This window comes from Eulemur rufifrons, chromosome 16, assembly GCF_041146395.1.
Source record: "Eulemur rufifrons isolate Redbay chromosome 16, OSU_ERuf_1, whole genome shotgun sequence".
Taxonomy (NCBI): domain Eukaryota; kingdom Metazoa; phylum Chordata; class Mammalia; order Primates; family Lemuridae; genus Eulemur; species Eulemur rufifrons.
In genome coordinates, this window is record NC_090998.1 from 92,223,987 (window position 1) to 92,239,344 (window position 15,358).

Below are 15,358 nucleotides of genomic sequence, written 5' to 3' on the forward strand. Positions count from 1 at the left end.
TCTTCACTGTGATGACCTGGGGTCCTGTGGGGTTTCGAGGAGCCCTTGACATTGCCAAGGGATGGGACTGCACACGGCTGCTGTGCACACTGCTGTCATCCCAAAGCTGTCATCCCCAGACGCAGCAAGGGTTGTGACCGCCCCACCTCCAGCACCCCCCCCCCACTTGACAGGTCAGGAACGGAGGCTCCGAGGGGCCAGCTGACTTCCGAGGTCACCCAGCTGGAAGGTGCAGTGCCGAGGCCCCTGCACCCTGTGCCAGCCCTCGCCACAGGCTGCCTGCTCAGTCCCTGTGATCTCTGCTCAGCCACGTGGACGTGAGGCCTCCTGCCCACCACAGAACATTCCAGTCCCTGGCCCAGCTGCCCAACAGGGAGTCGGCAGAGCAGCAGGACAACAGACCCATGAGAATTCTCATTTATTCCTGCAAAGACCTGTGGGGCTGGGAGGAGCGTCCTTCTCCAAGGTGGTAAATCTCAGGGGGTGCAAATCAGGTGACTTCCAGCCCTAATTGTCACTTGGCCAGTTCCCTCTCAGGAGCGGGGACACCTCTCTGTGAGCAGCTGTGTGAGCCCCCAGAGTGTCAGGACGCCAGGGTTGCAAACCCTTAAAGGCCTGACCTGGCTCCTTCCTCTTACTGATGGGGAAAAGGGTGGCGAGGGCACTGCCTTGCCTGAGGTCACACTGCTCCTAGTGGCAGAGCTGATGTCGGAACCTGGGTCTTGTGCCTGTACCCGGGGCTTCCTCTGATCCTGAGGCCCGCGTGTGGGATGCAGGCACGGGCTGATCCAGTGGGGCTGACTGGCTGGCTGGGCACCCCTGTGGCAACAAGGCCCCGGCATGTCCTTGGAGGACCTGGCATTGGGGGAAGGACGCCACGTCTACACTTGACCACAAGCCTGAGCAAACGTCTCCTGCTTTGACTCCACCAGTGCTGTCTGCACAGAGGAGACGCTGGGACCACAGACTGAAGCCACGGGGTGGGGTCTTCCATAGCCCGCCTGTGTGACCTTGGATGAGCCACTTGACCCAGCTGAGTCTCAGTCTGCTAGTCTATAAAATGGGAGAGTCCCTTCTTTACGGGGCTGTTGCAAAGCCAGGAGGCATGGAACATGCTTCATGTCCCTGAAAGTTTGCTCTGCTTTTTCAAAGGTGGCACTGCATTTGCTCAGCATGATGGTGACTCACGCGGACCCCTGGCCTGCTCACTGTCACCTCCTTCTGCTCTGCCTCTGGGTCGTTGAAACCACCAAGCCTGTTGCTGCCTCCAGGCCTTTGCATGGGCCGTTCCTCTGCCTGGAACGCTCTCCTCCCCGTGGTACGCCGTGGCTGGCTCCTGCTCATCGTGCAGACCTGGGCTTAAATATCACTGCTCCCAAGGGCTTCCCAGACCACCTCGCTCCACAGCCCCTCACTGACACGTCACCGTGGCCACTGGATTCTCGGCGGAGCACTCACCGCCATTGCCACCTTCTTCCTCCTCTCTCCTCCCTCCCCAGCTGGAAGGCCGCACCAGGAGCAGGGGCCTGCCTTGCTCTCTGCTGCGCCTGGTTGGCGGACGGACCGTCTGTGCGAGAACGCTGGGTCTGACTGAGGACACAGGGTCAGAGGGGATGTGTTTGGGGGGCGGGGCCCAAGCTAAGAGTGGTGGGAGATTTTGGTATCACTAACACTAGTAGAATGAGCGTGTCTACGCTGGCAGCGTGGCCTTCGGGGACTTATGTGACCATCATGTAGGTGATGTCCTCCCATATGTGTGCCCCGGGGCAGTGAGGCGGTGGTAGAGGCGGTGAGCTCTGTGGGCAGATGTTAGGGGCGTCCAGGTTTACGTGGAAGTCCTACCTCAAATCAGATGGATTTCTAGAACCTTCCCCTCTGGGTTTCATCAACGTTCCTGGCAACGACTCATGTGTTTGTCTCTCCCACCAGGTGGGGAGCTTCCCAGGGGGAAGAGACCAGGTCTGATCCATCTCTCGTCCCCGTCACTCACTGCCCAGCACGGCACCTGGCACACAGCAGGCGCTTAACCAGAGTGTGCGGGGTGGACAAGGTTGCAGGCAGTGACGGTGGAGAGCTCGGGGTGCCGGCCCGCCCTTGAGAAGGCATCGGGAGGTGCTCCAGGGGTCGTGCTGGGTGTGCCCTTTTGGACTTTTGGTTCCTACACCCTCAGGTGAGACTGGCTCCTCCTGGCTGTGTGACCCTGGGTCTCCCTCCCCTCTCTGAGCTGTTTCTGCAGGGGGTTAATCACACCCACTTCCCAGGTGGTGAGAAAGGGTTGCATGAGAACATCCAACCTGGAGCTGTGGTCAGCCCGAGGTGCATCCCTTGTCATTACTTATTATCACTGCTGTTAACGGCAGTGAATTCCATAAGACCCAGTCCGACCGGCACTGTCAAATCCCCAGCGCCTCCCGGACACAGCGGGGCTGTACCCTGTGCTCAGCCGACTCCATCTGGGCTGCAGCGAGAAGCTCGAGCTGGACACCGACCCTGGCAAGAACCCCCAGCCACATGGTGACCTGCGTTCATCAGAGAACTTGGGGGGAATCCAATAAAAATCAACCAAACAAGAAGAACACCCCAAATCACACACGCACACGTGCGCACACACACGCACATTCAATATTCTGACACGGATAGGCCCGAGGGGCCGCTATTGGTGGGGCGGAGGGAAGGGAAGCTTCAGGTTTTAAACCACGGTTATGACTCAGAGGCCTAGATCTTTCTGGCTCAGATCAGCCAGAGCAGCTTTGTGTTGGTCATCCCAAGTGTACAATGAGTCACCTCTCAGAAGCCACCAGCCCAAAATAGGACTATTGCTTGTGGACGGGTGGCTGAGAATCCCCTCCCCTGTACCCCCAGTCCCTACCCCTGAGTTTGCTCCTAATCTCAGAAGTCCATGGAAGGGGATTTTGGGCACAGGCAGCCTTTCCTCCTCTGCCACCGCCACCGCCGCCTCAGCTCTCCCTGGCATCTCTGCAGAAGTTGCTCTTCTTGGAGGCTGTGCCAGGTGCTTCGGCTCTCACCTCCCCCATCCTGAGGCACAGCAAAAGGGTTTTCTGGGGGAAATAGAAGGAAACAAAATATCAGATGGTGTCTCCTCCAAGGAAACTCACTGGGGACATTTCTCTTGGGCCTTGGTGCCTGGAGAAGACTGTTTTTCTCTGAGCACATGGCCTTTGTCATTTGGACATTATGAAGCATGTGACTGTAAGGCCAGAAGCAGGACAAGAAACTCTGCTATCATTATGGTTCCGTACAGTACTAGAGCCCCAGCCCATGCAATAAGACATGAAAAAAGCATAGAATACCACATCAGGACTGGAATAGAAGAACCAAAATTACAATTAATTGCAGGTAATTTACACAGAAAATCTAACAGAATCAGCAGGGTAATGATTAGAACAGACGTGTAGATATAGATATAATTTTTAATCTGTAAGACATCAGACCAACTTGTAAAACTCAACAGTGTTCATGTACCTCAGCAATTACCAGAGTGATTATACATCTTGGCTTGGGACAATCCCAGTTAACACTTGGTGTTCTGACATAATTTTTAATATTGTTCTTCTTTCAAAAAGTATTCTTATTGGGATGATAAATTATATGGTCACCCTTGCTACAACAAACTGAAAAATATTAAAAACAGACAGAGATACCATTCATAATGACAAAAACCATTAAGTATCTTGGAGAAACACCAAGATATGCCCATATCCTACAAAGCCATGGAGAAGAAACCAAGGTGCTCCTGGAACAGGAACGAGCCAGGAGACCAGTGGGGCAGGGAACAGCGGTGTGAAAACAGGCCACTTATAGCTTGATTGGCAGAGTCAAGTCACAAACAAGACAAGGAGGAACAGAAATACAAACTCCGTCTGTGGTAGGCACCACGAATGCCCCGTCCTGTGTCCAGTCACAGAGACTCACCTTCCCAGACTCCCCTGCAGTCAGGGGTGGTCACATGACCAGCCTGGCCAATGCTGTGGGAGTTGGCGTCTGTTGGGAAGGGAACAGGGCGAAGAGAAGCCATCTTGCAAGCGTGCGAGTGAAGAACCCTCCCTGAGGTGAAGGGACTGCCCGCCTCCACGTCGCTGCAGGTTGAGTTTCCTCCACTTGCATCTACGACAGTGCTTGGCTGATAAACCGTCTGCAGCCAAGCTTTCCTGCACGTCAGCAGGGCAGGCAGAGGAGTCCAGGGAGGGGCCTGACAGCAGCAAACCCAGCTCTGCAGAGCGAGTGATGCGCCAAGGGGAAGAGCCACCCTCCGCTCTGTGCATCAGTGGGAACCCGTGCCTGGGCCAAGGAGGAGAGAGTCCCGGGGTCATCGCCTCCGCTTCACAGAACAAAGCCAGGTCCGGGTCATCTGGACCTCCTGCTTTGTTTTTCTGCATAGCACACGTCTCCATACAGCTACCATGTGTTGTACTTATTTGCTTAGTTTATTGTATCCAGTAACTTTCTAGTTGTTTTTCCAACTAGGAATTTAGCTATAGGAGGGCCAAGGTGATTGTGTGTTTTGCTTATTGCAGGGCCTAGAATAGTAACTGGCACACAGTAGGGGCTTAATAAATATTTGTCGAATGAATGAATAAACCAAGAATTTAAAGCCCAGATGAATCATCTGTCTAGTATAAAGTCATCAGAAAAATCTGTTGAACACATTTTTGAATTATACTTCCCATGAGCCCCTCTTAAGTAAGTTACTGGGGGACACCCTCAGGTGAACCAGGGGCGAGTGAGGTCACGCCGGCACAGGCAGAGTGACGAGCACAGTGCCTGTCTCACTGTGGGACCGTCTGAAGCGAACCTGAAGATTGTGAGGATCACGGAAAAGAACGAAAGGGAAAGCAGAGACCTGATCCGCATAGTGATAAGCTGGAGGTGAGAAGGGAGCTGATAAGTAAACTGTGTCTTATTTACAGTTGGGGGCCTAAAGAATTGTTTAGAAGTTTAAGTAAAGCTAGAGGCACAAAGGTAAATAGAAAAAATAATATAATCAACTAAAATAATTTGATACAAGGGAGCCAAGGGGAGGAAAAGCAGAAAGACTGTAATTTTGACATCATTCATAGTAGGGAAAAAATAAATGCTGTCTAAATAACTAAAGGATTAAGAATATCATACCACATTATAATTCTGAAGATAACCACGGGAGCCAAAACACAGCTTTCCAAATTATCAGAAGACATATATACAAAAAATAAAACAAAGACAACAAAGACCATATGGTAAAAACTGACAACCCCCACAAAAGCTATAAAAGCAAAAAGCAGATCATAAACCACGATGACAGAATTAAGACCAAATGGATCTGCTGTATCAGGAAATGTTAATGAGCCATGCACACTTGCCAAGAAAAAAGTCTCAGACTGGATCACAAACCAAATGCACTGAAGGGAGAGTGATTCAGAAACGTCTAATATCAAAGGTGGGCAGATGACTAAAAAGTGACGGAGGTGGACGTGGCGATGGCGGCACAACCATGTGACTGTACTTGATGCCACTGAGCTGTACACTTACAAATGCTTAGGATAAATTTTATATTGTGTACATTTTACCGTAATTAAAAAAAGGATGGGCAGAAGCATAACAAACAAATGCAAACCAAGCAAAATCAGGGATCATAATCTGAGTATCAGGCAGAGTTGGAGGCAGGGCGAGAAATATTAAATGAGACAAAGGCGGGTGCCATGGGAGCAGCCAGGATGAGAGTCACTATGAAGAGCTAACAGTAATGGATGCTTATGTACCAAACAACATAGCCCCAATATTCACAGAGCAAGAACTACTGGGCATTTAGGAAGAAAAAGACAGAGTATGCTAGTATTAGTACATTTAATTCACCTTTCTCAATGCATTACAGGTAAAGTTAACAAAAACATAAATAAAGGAAATACGGAGCCAAATACTCTAATGAACAACTCTGTGTTTGTGTGTATTAAACAGAATCTACTTTCTATTTAAATGCTCTTGAAAACGCACACACAAAAAATACTATGAGGCCACAAAGAAAGTAAATTCCCAAAGTAGAAATAGGACAATATTCTCTGATCGCAATATACTAGAATTTGAAAATATTAATAGCAAACCTACTAAAACCCCAAACTCTACCACCAAGAAGTTTATAAACTCTTTAAAATAACTCTTGAGTCAAAGAGAGTAAAAAATAAAAATTGAAGAATACCTAGATAACAATGAAAATATAAAACATTACATTTCAGAACCTGTGTGATGCAGCCAAGCCAATGCTCAGAGGAAAATTTATAGCCCTGACCTTATTATTAAAATATTGACCTTATTAAAATACTGACCTTATTAATAAACAAGGAAACATAAATTAATAGTACCAACTCAAAATGTTCAAAAAGAAAAAGAAAATGAATACAAGTAAGACATAGGAGAGTAATAGATAAATTAAAACTGAAATGCAGTTAAAAACAGAAAAAGGAAGGAATTAATAAATAATTCCAACTGCTGGTTCTTTGAAAAACAATGAGACATGTTAACTGTTGGTGAATTAATAAAGCAGAAGACATAGGGCGTAGAAGGGGAGGTGACTGCTTGGAAGCATCATCTGTCCTTTTGCTCTCCAACTCCACTTCTCACTATCCCTTAACCCCTCCCAAAAGGCTTTTGCTTCAGCTCTGCAGAATTTGCCCTGGTCAAGGTCACCAAAGATCTCCGTGTGGATAAACCCAGTTGTCAGTTCTCAGCCCGCCTTCCATTTGTCTTCTCAGGAGCACTGACTCAAGTGATCACTACGGCTGCAGGGACACTCCAGCTCCTTCTGGTCCTCCCCGTTCTCTGACTCCTCCTGCTCAGGCCCTCTGCCAGCCCCTTTCCATCTTCCCGGCTCCTCTTCCCTCCCCATCTCTGCTCACTCCCGAGGGTCCCATCTCCTCCCAAGGATTTCAGCACCATCTGTGTGTTGATGACTCAGCAGCCTCAAACGCTCACCCAAACACCGTGCTTACAGCCAAATTGTCTACTGGCATCACCAAACGGGTGTTCGGTGGACATCTCAAACCTACTATGTCCCAAACTAAAATCCCAATCTTTCTCCCAAGCCAGCTTTTCCCACAGTTTTCCCAACCTCAATAAACACAACTCCATCCCGCCAGCTGCTCACTCCGGATGCCTGGAGTCCTCCTTGGCTCCCTCTTTTTCTCACACGCCGTATCCAACCCATCAGATCCATCAAAAAGCCTCACACTTCCTGCTGCCTCCACTGCTCCTACTGGGGTCCAAGCCAGAAATACTTGCAGGGGCTGCTTCGCTGGTCAACCCCTTCTGTCTGTTCCCAACACAGCAGCCAGAGGGGTCCTGTGAAGCCTAAAGGGCCTTGGTGGTGGTGACGTGGCTCTGTGTCCCCTGCTGGGCAGCAGGAACATGGTATTTACTTCATTATTTTTATAATATTTATATATATTATATAGATTCTTGTGTATAATATGAAATATTTCAGAATCAATAATGTTAAAAAACTAAAAGCAATTCTACATATGGTTTCTTAGAGGGCAAAGTTTGGAGGCCTGAGCTGGGAACTCTGTTCCTGGTTCAGGTTCTGTGGCCTCCACTCCAAAGGACCCTCTTTCCCGAAAGCCCCAGCGTTCTCTCCACACTGTTGGGAATATCCTGCCCTTTGTCCACCTGGAAAGCTCTTACACGCCCTTCAAGACCTCACTCACTGGGCACCCCTCTGTGTGGCCTGTCTGACTCCCACAAGCCCTTGTCACGTTCTGCATCACACAACACTGTAGAGTGCTGGGGCAGTGGTGACCATGGGCCCTGAAGTCAGACAGGCCTGGGTTGACATTCCAGCTCTGCGCCTCAAATGCTGTGTGACCCTGGGTTAGTCACTTAACTTCTCTGGGCCTCAGGAACCCACCTGATGCCACTCCAGACCCGTGGGACCATCCTCACTGCTGGCCAACAGGACTGTCACCACTGTGGACACCCCCTGGCTGGGCGGGAGCTCTGGCCTGCCTACGGGGCGCGGCCCAGCCCATCAGCCCACTGAAGCCCCTGAGCCTCGGGAATGCTGTTACTGTGCAGCCTTCCGGAAGGAGTCTCTGGCAAATGTCAGCCTTTGTTCTGTTTCACAGCAACCACGCCTCGGCCATGCAGGGAGCTAAAGCCTATGAGTGCGGGCTGAGAACCCACTTGCCGTGATGCGGGGGCCACCTGTCCCCCCAGTATGCTGCTGGTCACCTCACCCTTCACTGCCCACCAGCCCACGGAAGGCAGGCCCAGGACCTCCAGCGCCCCTCCCACCCAGCATCAACCCGGGCTGCTCCATGAGCCTTCTAGAAGCCTGTACTGGGGCCTCTCCTCCAGCCAGGCCTGGGCTGGGTGCTGGGGTCACCCCTCTAGGGCGGGGGTCACAGCAAGAGCAGCAGATCCGCCCCGGGTCAGCAGTGCGTGTCCCCGGGACTGGGCATCCTGGGCTGGGGGCACAGGGAGACTCTCTGAGCTGGTGCCGTGCGGGCCCTGAGTTAGCAGGGTGACGGGGACACTCCAGGAGGATCACGGTGGGCATGGCTGTCACGACACAAGATGCTCCTGGCCAGGTTTGGTCTGGGGAGGTGGCAGCCACTGAGGGCTTCAATCTCCAGGCAAAGGCGCTGGCCTTGCTCCCAGGGCTCTGGGGCGCCGAAGTGGAAAATCACTCCGAATTCTAACAAAGGCAAGACCTGGGGCCCACGTGGAGCGGGCATTTCTTCTGTGCCAGGCACGGTTCCAAACGCTTCCCGCCCATGCGTCGTCTCACTTAGTTCTCTCAACAACCCTGCAGGGTGGGGCTACTCTCCCCCGCAACTTACCGACGAGGCTCAGAGAGATCATGTCACTTGCCCAGGGTCCCATGTCTAGTTAGTGCTGGAGCCGGAGCTCAGCCTGTGCCGCTAATCACTGGGCAACACAGCCGTCCCTCTCACACCGGGCAGCGGCCTGGGCAGGCTGGGGACCAGGGGGCCAGCTGGGTGGCAGCCACGGCGGCCAGGTGAGCGAGGTGCTGAGCCTGGAACGGGCAGTAGGGCCCGTGGGATGCAGAGGCTGTGCAGCTGGCAGGCCCTGGTGGGCTGGCGTCTGCAGCCTAATTGGGAGATAAGAGAGCACCTGGCAATTTGAATAACAATGAAAGCTTCCAGAATGCAGAGCTTCTGTAACAATAACCTTCCTGCCGACAAAAGCAGAGGAGTCACGAGGCACAAGAAGACTAACTGCCAGGTGAACTGTAGGCAGCATGTTCAGGGACAGCAGCTGGCCAGTGGTGGTGACTGTCCGCGGGGGTGGGCCCGGCGCCCTCAGCACCTCCTTCCCCGACCCTCTCCGCCACCGGGAAGGGGAGACGCTGGTAACCAGGCTTATAAACGTGTCTCTGCGGACGGTACCAGGACACCGAGGGAGCTGCGGGGTAAGATGGCCATCCCACGAATGTCACCCTCCTCGGAGAACGGCACTCGGCTGATGAGCTGCAGTTCAGGATTTGGAAACGGGAGGTCGCCCTGGGTTGTCTGGCTGGGCCCCAGGCCACTGCAGCGTCCTCGTGAGAGCAAGGCGGGAGGGTCAGAGCCAGAGAAGGAGATGTGACCACGGAAGCAGAGGACGGGAGATGCCACTGCTGGAAGGGGCCACAAGCCCAGGGACGCGGCAGCTTCTGGCGGCAGAACAGGCAGGGAAGCGGATTCCGCCTCCGGAAGGCTGCAGTGCGGGGACACCCGGATGCTGGGTGTCCGCGAGACTCGTTTCAGACCCCCGGCCCCAGGACTGCAGGAGAATAAATCCGTGTTGCTTTGAGCCACTTTGTGGTAACTGTCCCTGCACTACCGGGCCCTGACACAACCCCCGTGAGAAGCGTACGTGGACGTTCGCCAGGGGACTTGGCCGTGAGTGCTCGGAACAGCTTTGTTTACCACGGCCTCAGAGTGCAAACGACCCACACGGGTCGTGGGTGGACACGCCATGGCGTCGATACCACGGGATGCCACTCAGGCAGTGACAAAGAAGGAGCGACTGAGGCACACAGTAGGACAAGTGTCTCCACTAAAATGCTGTGGAAGGAGCCGTCCAGTTCCATTCATGACGCTCCGGGACAGGCGCAGCCAGCGTGCGGGCGAGAGGTCAGAAGGGGGTGCGGGCTCGAGGAAGCCTTTTGGGGTGTCAGAAGTTCGATATCTCGGCCTGAAATTCCTCGAGCTGTACAAGTGACGAATACACTTATGTGCTTTACTCGAATGCTGAACGTGTGGCGTGAGCCGCCGGATGCCGTCCCCTCGGAAGTCGCCCAGTGCAGTGTCTGCCGTGCGCAGCTGCTCCATAAATATTTTCTGAAGGGAGCAAGAGAAGCCACCGCCTCATGACACCTCCACCTCCCGTAAGGCGCACAGCGTCACAGGTGTGCTCCTGCCTGGGTGAAACCAAACCGCTGTTGTTTGGCAATTTATGAACATCTGCACACACGCCACCTCACTTGAATGCCACTCTGCGGCAGTTTGGAGGGTGGCAGGAGCCGGGTGTTGGCTGACAGACACCACATCTGTTCCCCCTCCCCTCTGAACTGGTCTCTGAGTCCCTCGGCCTGACCCCGGCCCCAGCTTCAGGGTGGGCCCTGGTGGATAAGCCCGTTACTGTGTCCTGTTTCTGTGGTATAGGGACTGGCCCAGGGATGGGTGCAAGACCCACAGAGGGCCAAGCGGGACCAGCAAGGCATGGTTCTGGGGTCCAGGTTTGAGCCAGTGGGGGTGCTGATAGCATCTTTGCTGCTGACTTGGGACCTGAAAGCCTGTTGCTCTGGGAGCTGGTGATAGCTGACTGACGATCCAGAGGGAGACTTGGGCCCCAATCTCAGGGAAGTGGAGGTGAGAAATGCAAGTTCCTCTTCAGATGATTGGAGCTGCTGGATCAAGCCTCTCCTGAAGTCCATATTCTCGCTACAGTGTTCAATTACATGACTCAAACATTCCCTTTATCCTGTAAGTCAGTCTGAGTTAGGGTCGCTGTGCCTGCAGAGCGAGAGTATTCTAACTGATCACTATCACCAGGCACAAATCCGGGCTGGGGCCAGAGTGGGAACTTCATCCTCTGCTTCTTTGCCAGGTGCTCTGCTCCAGCGCCTGCCTTGTCCCAGCCCTGGCAGACCCACGGAATCATCCATTTCTTGCAACTTTGCTGGGAAGAAAGCAGAGATGATGAATCCATTTTACAGTTGGATATAGCGAGGCTCAGGGCCATAGAGCCCAGGCAGGAGGAGCTGGAGACAGGCCTGAGGCCTGCCGGGACCAGGTCTTCTGAACAGCGGCTCCTTCTGGCAGCCTCTCTCCAAGTCCAGGGTGGAGCTGGCACACGGGAGGCTCCGTGGAGTGTGCTGAGCAAGTGGCAGAGGGCAGGTGTGCCGAGTGCTCTGCTGTCCCGCCACACCGTCCCGCCCCTGCAGGCGTGTTCTGGCAGGATGCAGCATGCAGGGGCTCAGGGCATAGCTGGGGTGTCCTGAATGAAACGGCCACTCCAGGGGATGGCGATCCATGGGTGCAGACGCAGCAAGGTCCCTGGAGACCCACCTGCCTCCCTGCTCCCCCTCCGTGCTGCTCTCTGCGGTGGGGAGAGACACCTTGAGCGTGGAGCAAGAGGCCTCTCATGTGATCCGAGATATTTAACCGAGTCCCACAGCCCCAAACCTGCACTGGGCCCAGCTGTGCACGTGCTGTGTGACTTGGGCAGGGCACGTCCCTCTCAGTCTCCCCAGCTGTAAGATCAGCGGCTCACAGCACCCATGGAGGCCCCTGAGCCCACCTCCAGGTCCTCCTACCCTTGTTTGGTCCCCTCCCTGTGAGGGTGGGGACTGGACCGAGTGACGCACCCCTAACGAGTAGACAGAATAGAAGTGACGGGGACGGATTGTCACTTCCAAGGTTACAAAGACTGTGGCCTGCACCTGGGTCCCTTGTGCTCCTTCTCCCTCCAGGCCCTCTTCTGGGGGAGCCAGCTGTGAGCTGCCCCACGGGGGCCCCGGTGGTGAGCAACTGACACCTCTAGCTAGCACCCGAGGCTGCCACCAGCCCCGTGAGCGAGCCGGGAAGTGGTTCCTCTCCATCTGAGCCTTGCGATGACTACAGACCCAGCTGACACCTTGGCCACAGCCTCGCGACAGCCAGCAGAGCCAGCTCAGCCGCAGCCAGATTCCTGGCTCACAGAAAGGGTGAAATGAATGTTGGTTGTTTAAACTGCTGAATTTTGGGATAACTTGTTACACAGCAAGAGGTCATTAATACAAGGCTTCAGGGCAGAACTGGAGATTCTGGGAGCAGAAGGATCTCAGAGACTACACAGCTGGACTTTGCTCTGCTGCCTCCATAGCAAATGAGCCTCTGGCCCCAGCTTGCACACCTCAGTGACGGGGAGCTCACTGCCTACCGAGGAGAGCAGGTTCCGCCTTGACATGAGGCTGCCTGGTAAGAAGTTCTTCCCTCTGGACCTGGAATGTGCTTCCTACATCCTCTTCCCACTGGTGTCAGCTCAACTCCGGGGGTCCCCCGGCTCCTGCCCAGAGATGCGTGGGTTCCACGTGCCCCGGAGTGAGCTCGTCTCTGGACCGCGTGTCTCTGCATCACAGATTCTTTCGGTACCTGTCTGCTTCCGGTGGGAGCGCTGGGTGGTGAGTGAGGCTCAGGCCCCAGCTCTGCCGCTCGCAGCACGGGCCGGCAGCAGCTGGCCCCAGGACGCGCCTGTCTTCACTCCTACCCTCAGCGGTAAGTCACCTTTTTCCATGACCCTCAGTTTACCCATCTGCTAAACGAAGATTTTGGTGAGGATTCCATGAGGCAGTGCACACAAAAGCACCTCACATGCAGAAAGCACAAAATAAGTCTTAGTAAGTGGGGAGAAACAGTATTTCAAAAGGGGGTGGTGTGCAGGGGCTCCGATGTGTGCGTGCGTGCGCGTGTGTGCAGGGATTCCGATGTGTGCGTGCATGTGTGTGTGTGCAGGGGCTCTGAGGTGTGCGTGCGTGCGCGTGTGTGCAGGGGTTCCGATGTGTGCGTGCGTGTGCGTGTGTGCAGGGGCTCCGATGTATGTGTGTGCATGTGCGTGTGTGCAGGGGCTCTGAGGTATGTGTGCGTGTGTGTGTGCAGGGGCTCTGGTGTGCATGTGCGTCTGTGCAGGGGCTCTGATGTGCGTGTGGGTGTGCGTGTGTGCAGGGGCTCTGATGTGTGTGTGCGTGTGTGTGTGCGTGTGCGTGTTTGCAGGGGCTCCAATGTGTGCGTGCGTGTGTGCAGGGGCTCTGATGTGTGCGTGCGTGCACGTGTGTGCAGGGGTTCCGATGTGTGCGTGCATGTGCGTGTGTGCAGGGGCTCCGATGTGTGTGTGTGTGCATGTGCGTGTGTGCAGGGGCTCTGAGGTATGTGTGCGTGTGTGTATGCAGGGGCTCTGATGTGCATGTGGGTGTGTGTGTGTGCAGGGGCTCCGATGTGTGCGTGCATGTGCGTGTGTGCAGGGGCTCCGATGTGTGTGTGTGCATGTGCGTGTGTGCAGGGGCTCTGATGTGCGTGTGGGTGTGTGTGTCTGCAGGGGCTCTGATGTGTGTGTGCGTGTGCGTGTGCGTGTTTGCAGGGGTTCTGATGTGCGTGTGTGCAGGGGCTCTGATGTATGTGTGTGCATGTGCGTGTGTGCAGGGGCTCTGAGGTATGTGTGCGTGTGTGTGTGCAGGGGCTCTGATGTGCGTGTGGGTGTGCGTGTCTGCAGGGGTTCTGATGTGCGTGTGTGCAGGGGCATGGCCAGCGCTCTCCACACTGCCCCTCACAGCCCAGTTCTCCACCACTGGGTCTCCAGGGAAAATGAGAGGCCACCAGAGGAAAGATCCTATTTGCAGACAAACTGGAATTACTTTGTGTTTTACAGGGCACCATATCATTTGAAAGAATTTAACATGAAATCTCACTTTCTTTCCTTAAGGCAGAAGCTGGCCAACATCCCAGCAAAGGCAGAAGGCAGGCAGATGGGGGAGGGGACGGTGATGCTATTTGGTGCCAGCTACGTACGTCCAGTGGCTTCTGACAGACAGGATGGTGCCACACACGTCCCTGGAGCCCACTGGCTGCACCGCAGGACAGGGACGGGGACGGCATGCAGGGGCATCGCTGGGCAGCAGGCAGAGGGCAGGGCATCCGGTCCTGCATCCAAGGCCGGGTCCCCACTTCCCTCCAGCTGGCCCCGGTCCCCCTGTGGACACTCTCGTCCCGAGGCATCTGACCCCAGGCCCTCCTGCTCTTTCCCAGACTCCTCTGCCAGCATCTTGGGCACCTCGAACTTGAGACTCTCTGCACCTCTCATCCCCAAAGTCACGCCTGTGCCAGGGGCCCCATCTTAAAAAATTGCACCAGCATCTTCCCAGCTGCTTGGCCAAGGGTCCTCCTCGGGTCCCCCATTTCCTTCTCACCCCCGAGCCCATCCTGTGGGTGCCACCTCCACTACCACCACCCTGCCCAAGCTGCAGACAGCCCCACTCGTGAGACAGTGGCAGCCTCTTTGGTGGACTCCCAGCTCCCCTCCCAAAGGCAAACCGGGTCCTATTCCTCCCCTCGGGGGCTCCCCTTGTGCCTGGAATAAGAAGCCAAACCCCACTGTGGCCCTGCACAATCAGACCCCACCTGCGTCTCCCACCCCTCCCCTCCTGTGCTCCCCGTCTCCCCCCACACTGTGCCACCCCGACTGTCCTGACGTGGGCATGTGCCAGCTCTCTGCCTCAGTGCCTTTGCACATTCCTGGTGCCCGGACCACTCCCCACTTCCACACTGGTCTCTTCCAACCTACGCAGGCTCACTCCTTTCCATCTCACAGATCGTAGCCACCCAGAGAGGCAGGGCCAGGTCACGGGGGGCCTGTCCTTGTCCTGCCGGCCTCTGGGAGCCTCACAAGGGCCACGGGCCTCTGCAGACTCGGGCTGGAGGCTGCTCTGGCTTTGGGAGCAGGGTCCACGGGGAGCCGGGCTGGCGCTGAGCCCCTCGACTCAGCCATGCTCGCAGCTGTCCTCCCTGACTTTCGGACATTTCTCGTGGAGCTCTGCACCTTTAAATATCCTGTCCTAAAGGTAAATTTTTAATGCCGCTTTGGTAAATATTTGATGCCATTGCTTTAATGGGAGACCTACATTCTACATTAAATGCCACAAAGTGCTCCAAGATGCTGTCCTTTTCATCGGCAGCCTCTGTCCATAAATCCCCCTGCTTCCCGCTCTACAAAAATAAAGGCTCTCTCCTTTGCCTCCTGCTATGAATTTTTCAAAGCGTCTTTCAGATCCATTCTTGTCCCTGATGGGCATCTCCATTAGCCCGATGGAAGGGCAGGGAGGCTTTAGGCT

The 15,358-nt window shown here is 54.6% G+C and overlaps 1 protein-coding gene across 1 annotated transcript in view; it reads right to left on the reverse strand.

The window, feature by feature from the left end:
* Window positions 1–1,629: 1,629 nt before the first annotated feature.
* The window catches only part of SHISAL1 (shisa like 1), a 61,919-nt gene continuing 48,190 nt past the window's right edge, over window positions 1,630–15,358 (reverse strand). Inside the window, exon 5 of the mRNA XM_069490594.1 lies at window positions 1,630–3,059. Within this exon, the coding sequence (XP_069346695.1) occupies window position 3,059 (1 nt within the window). The 3' untranslated portion in view covers window positions 1,630–3,058. The remainder of the gene's footprint in view (window positions 3,060–15,358) is intronic.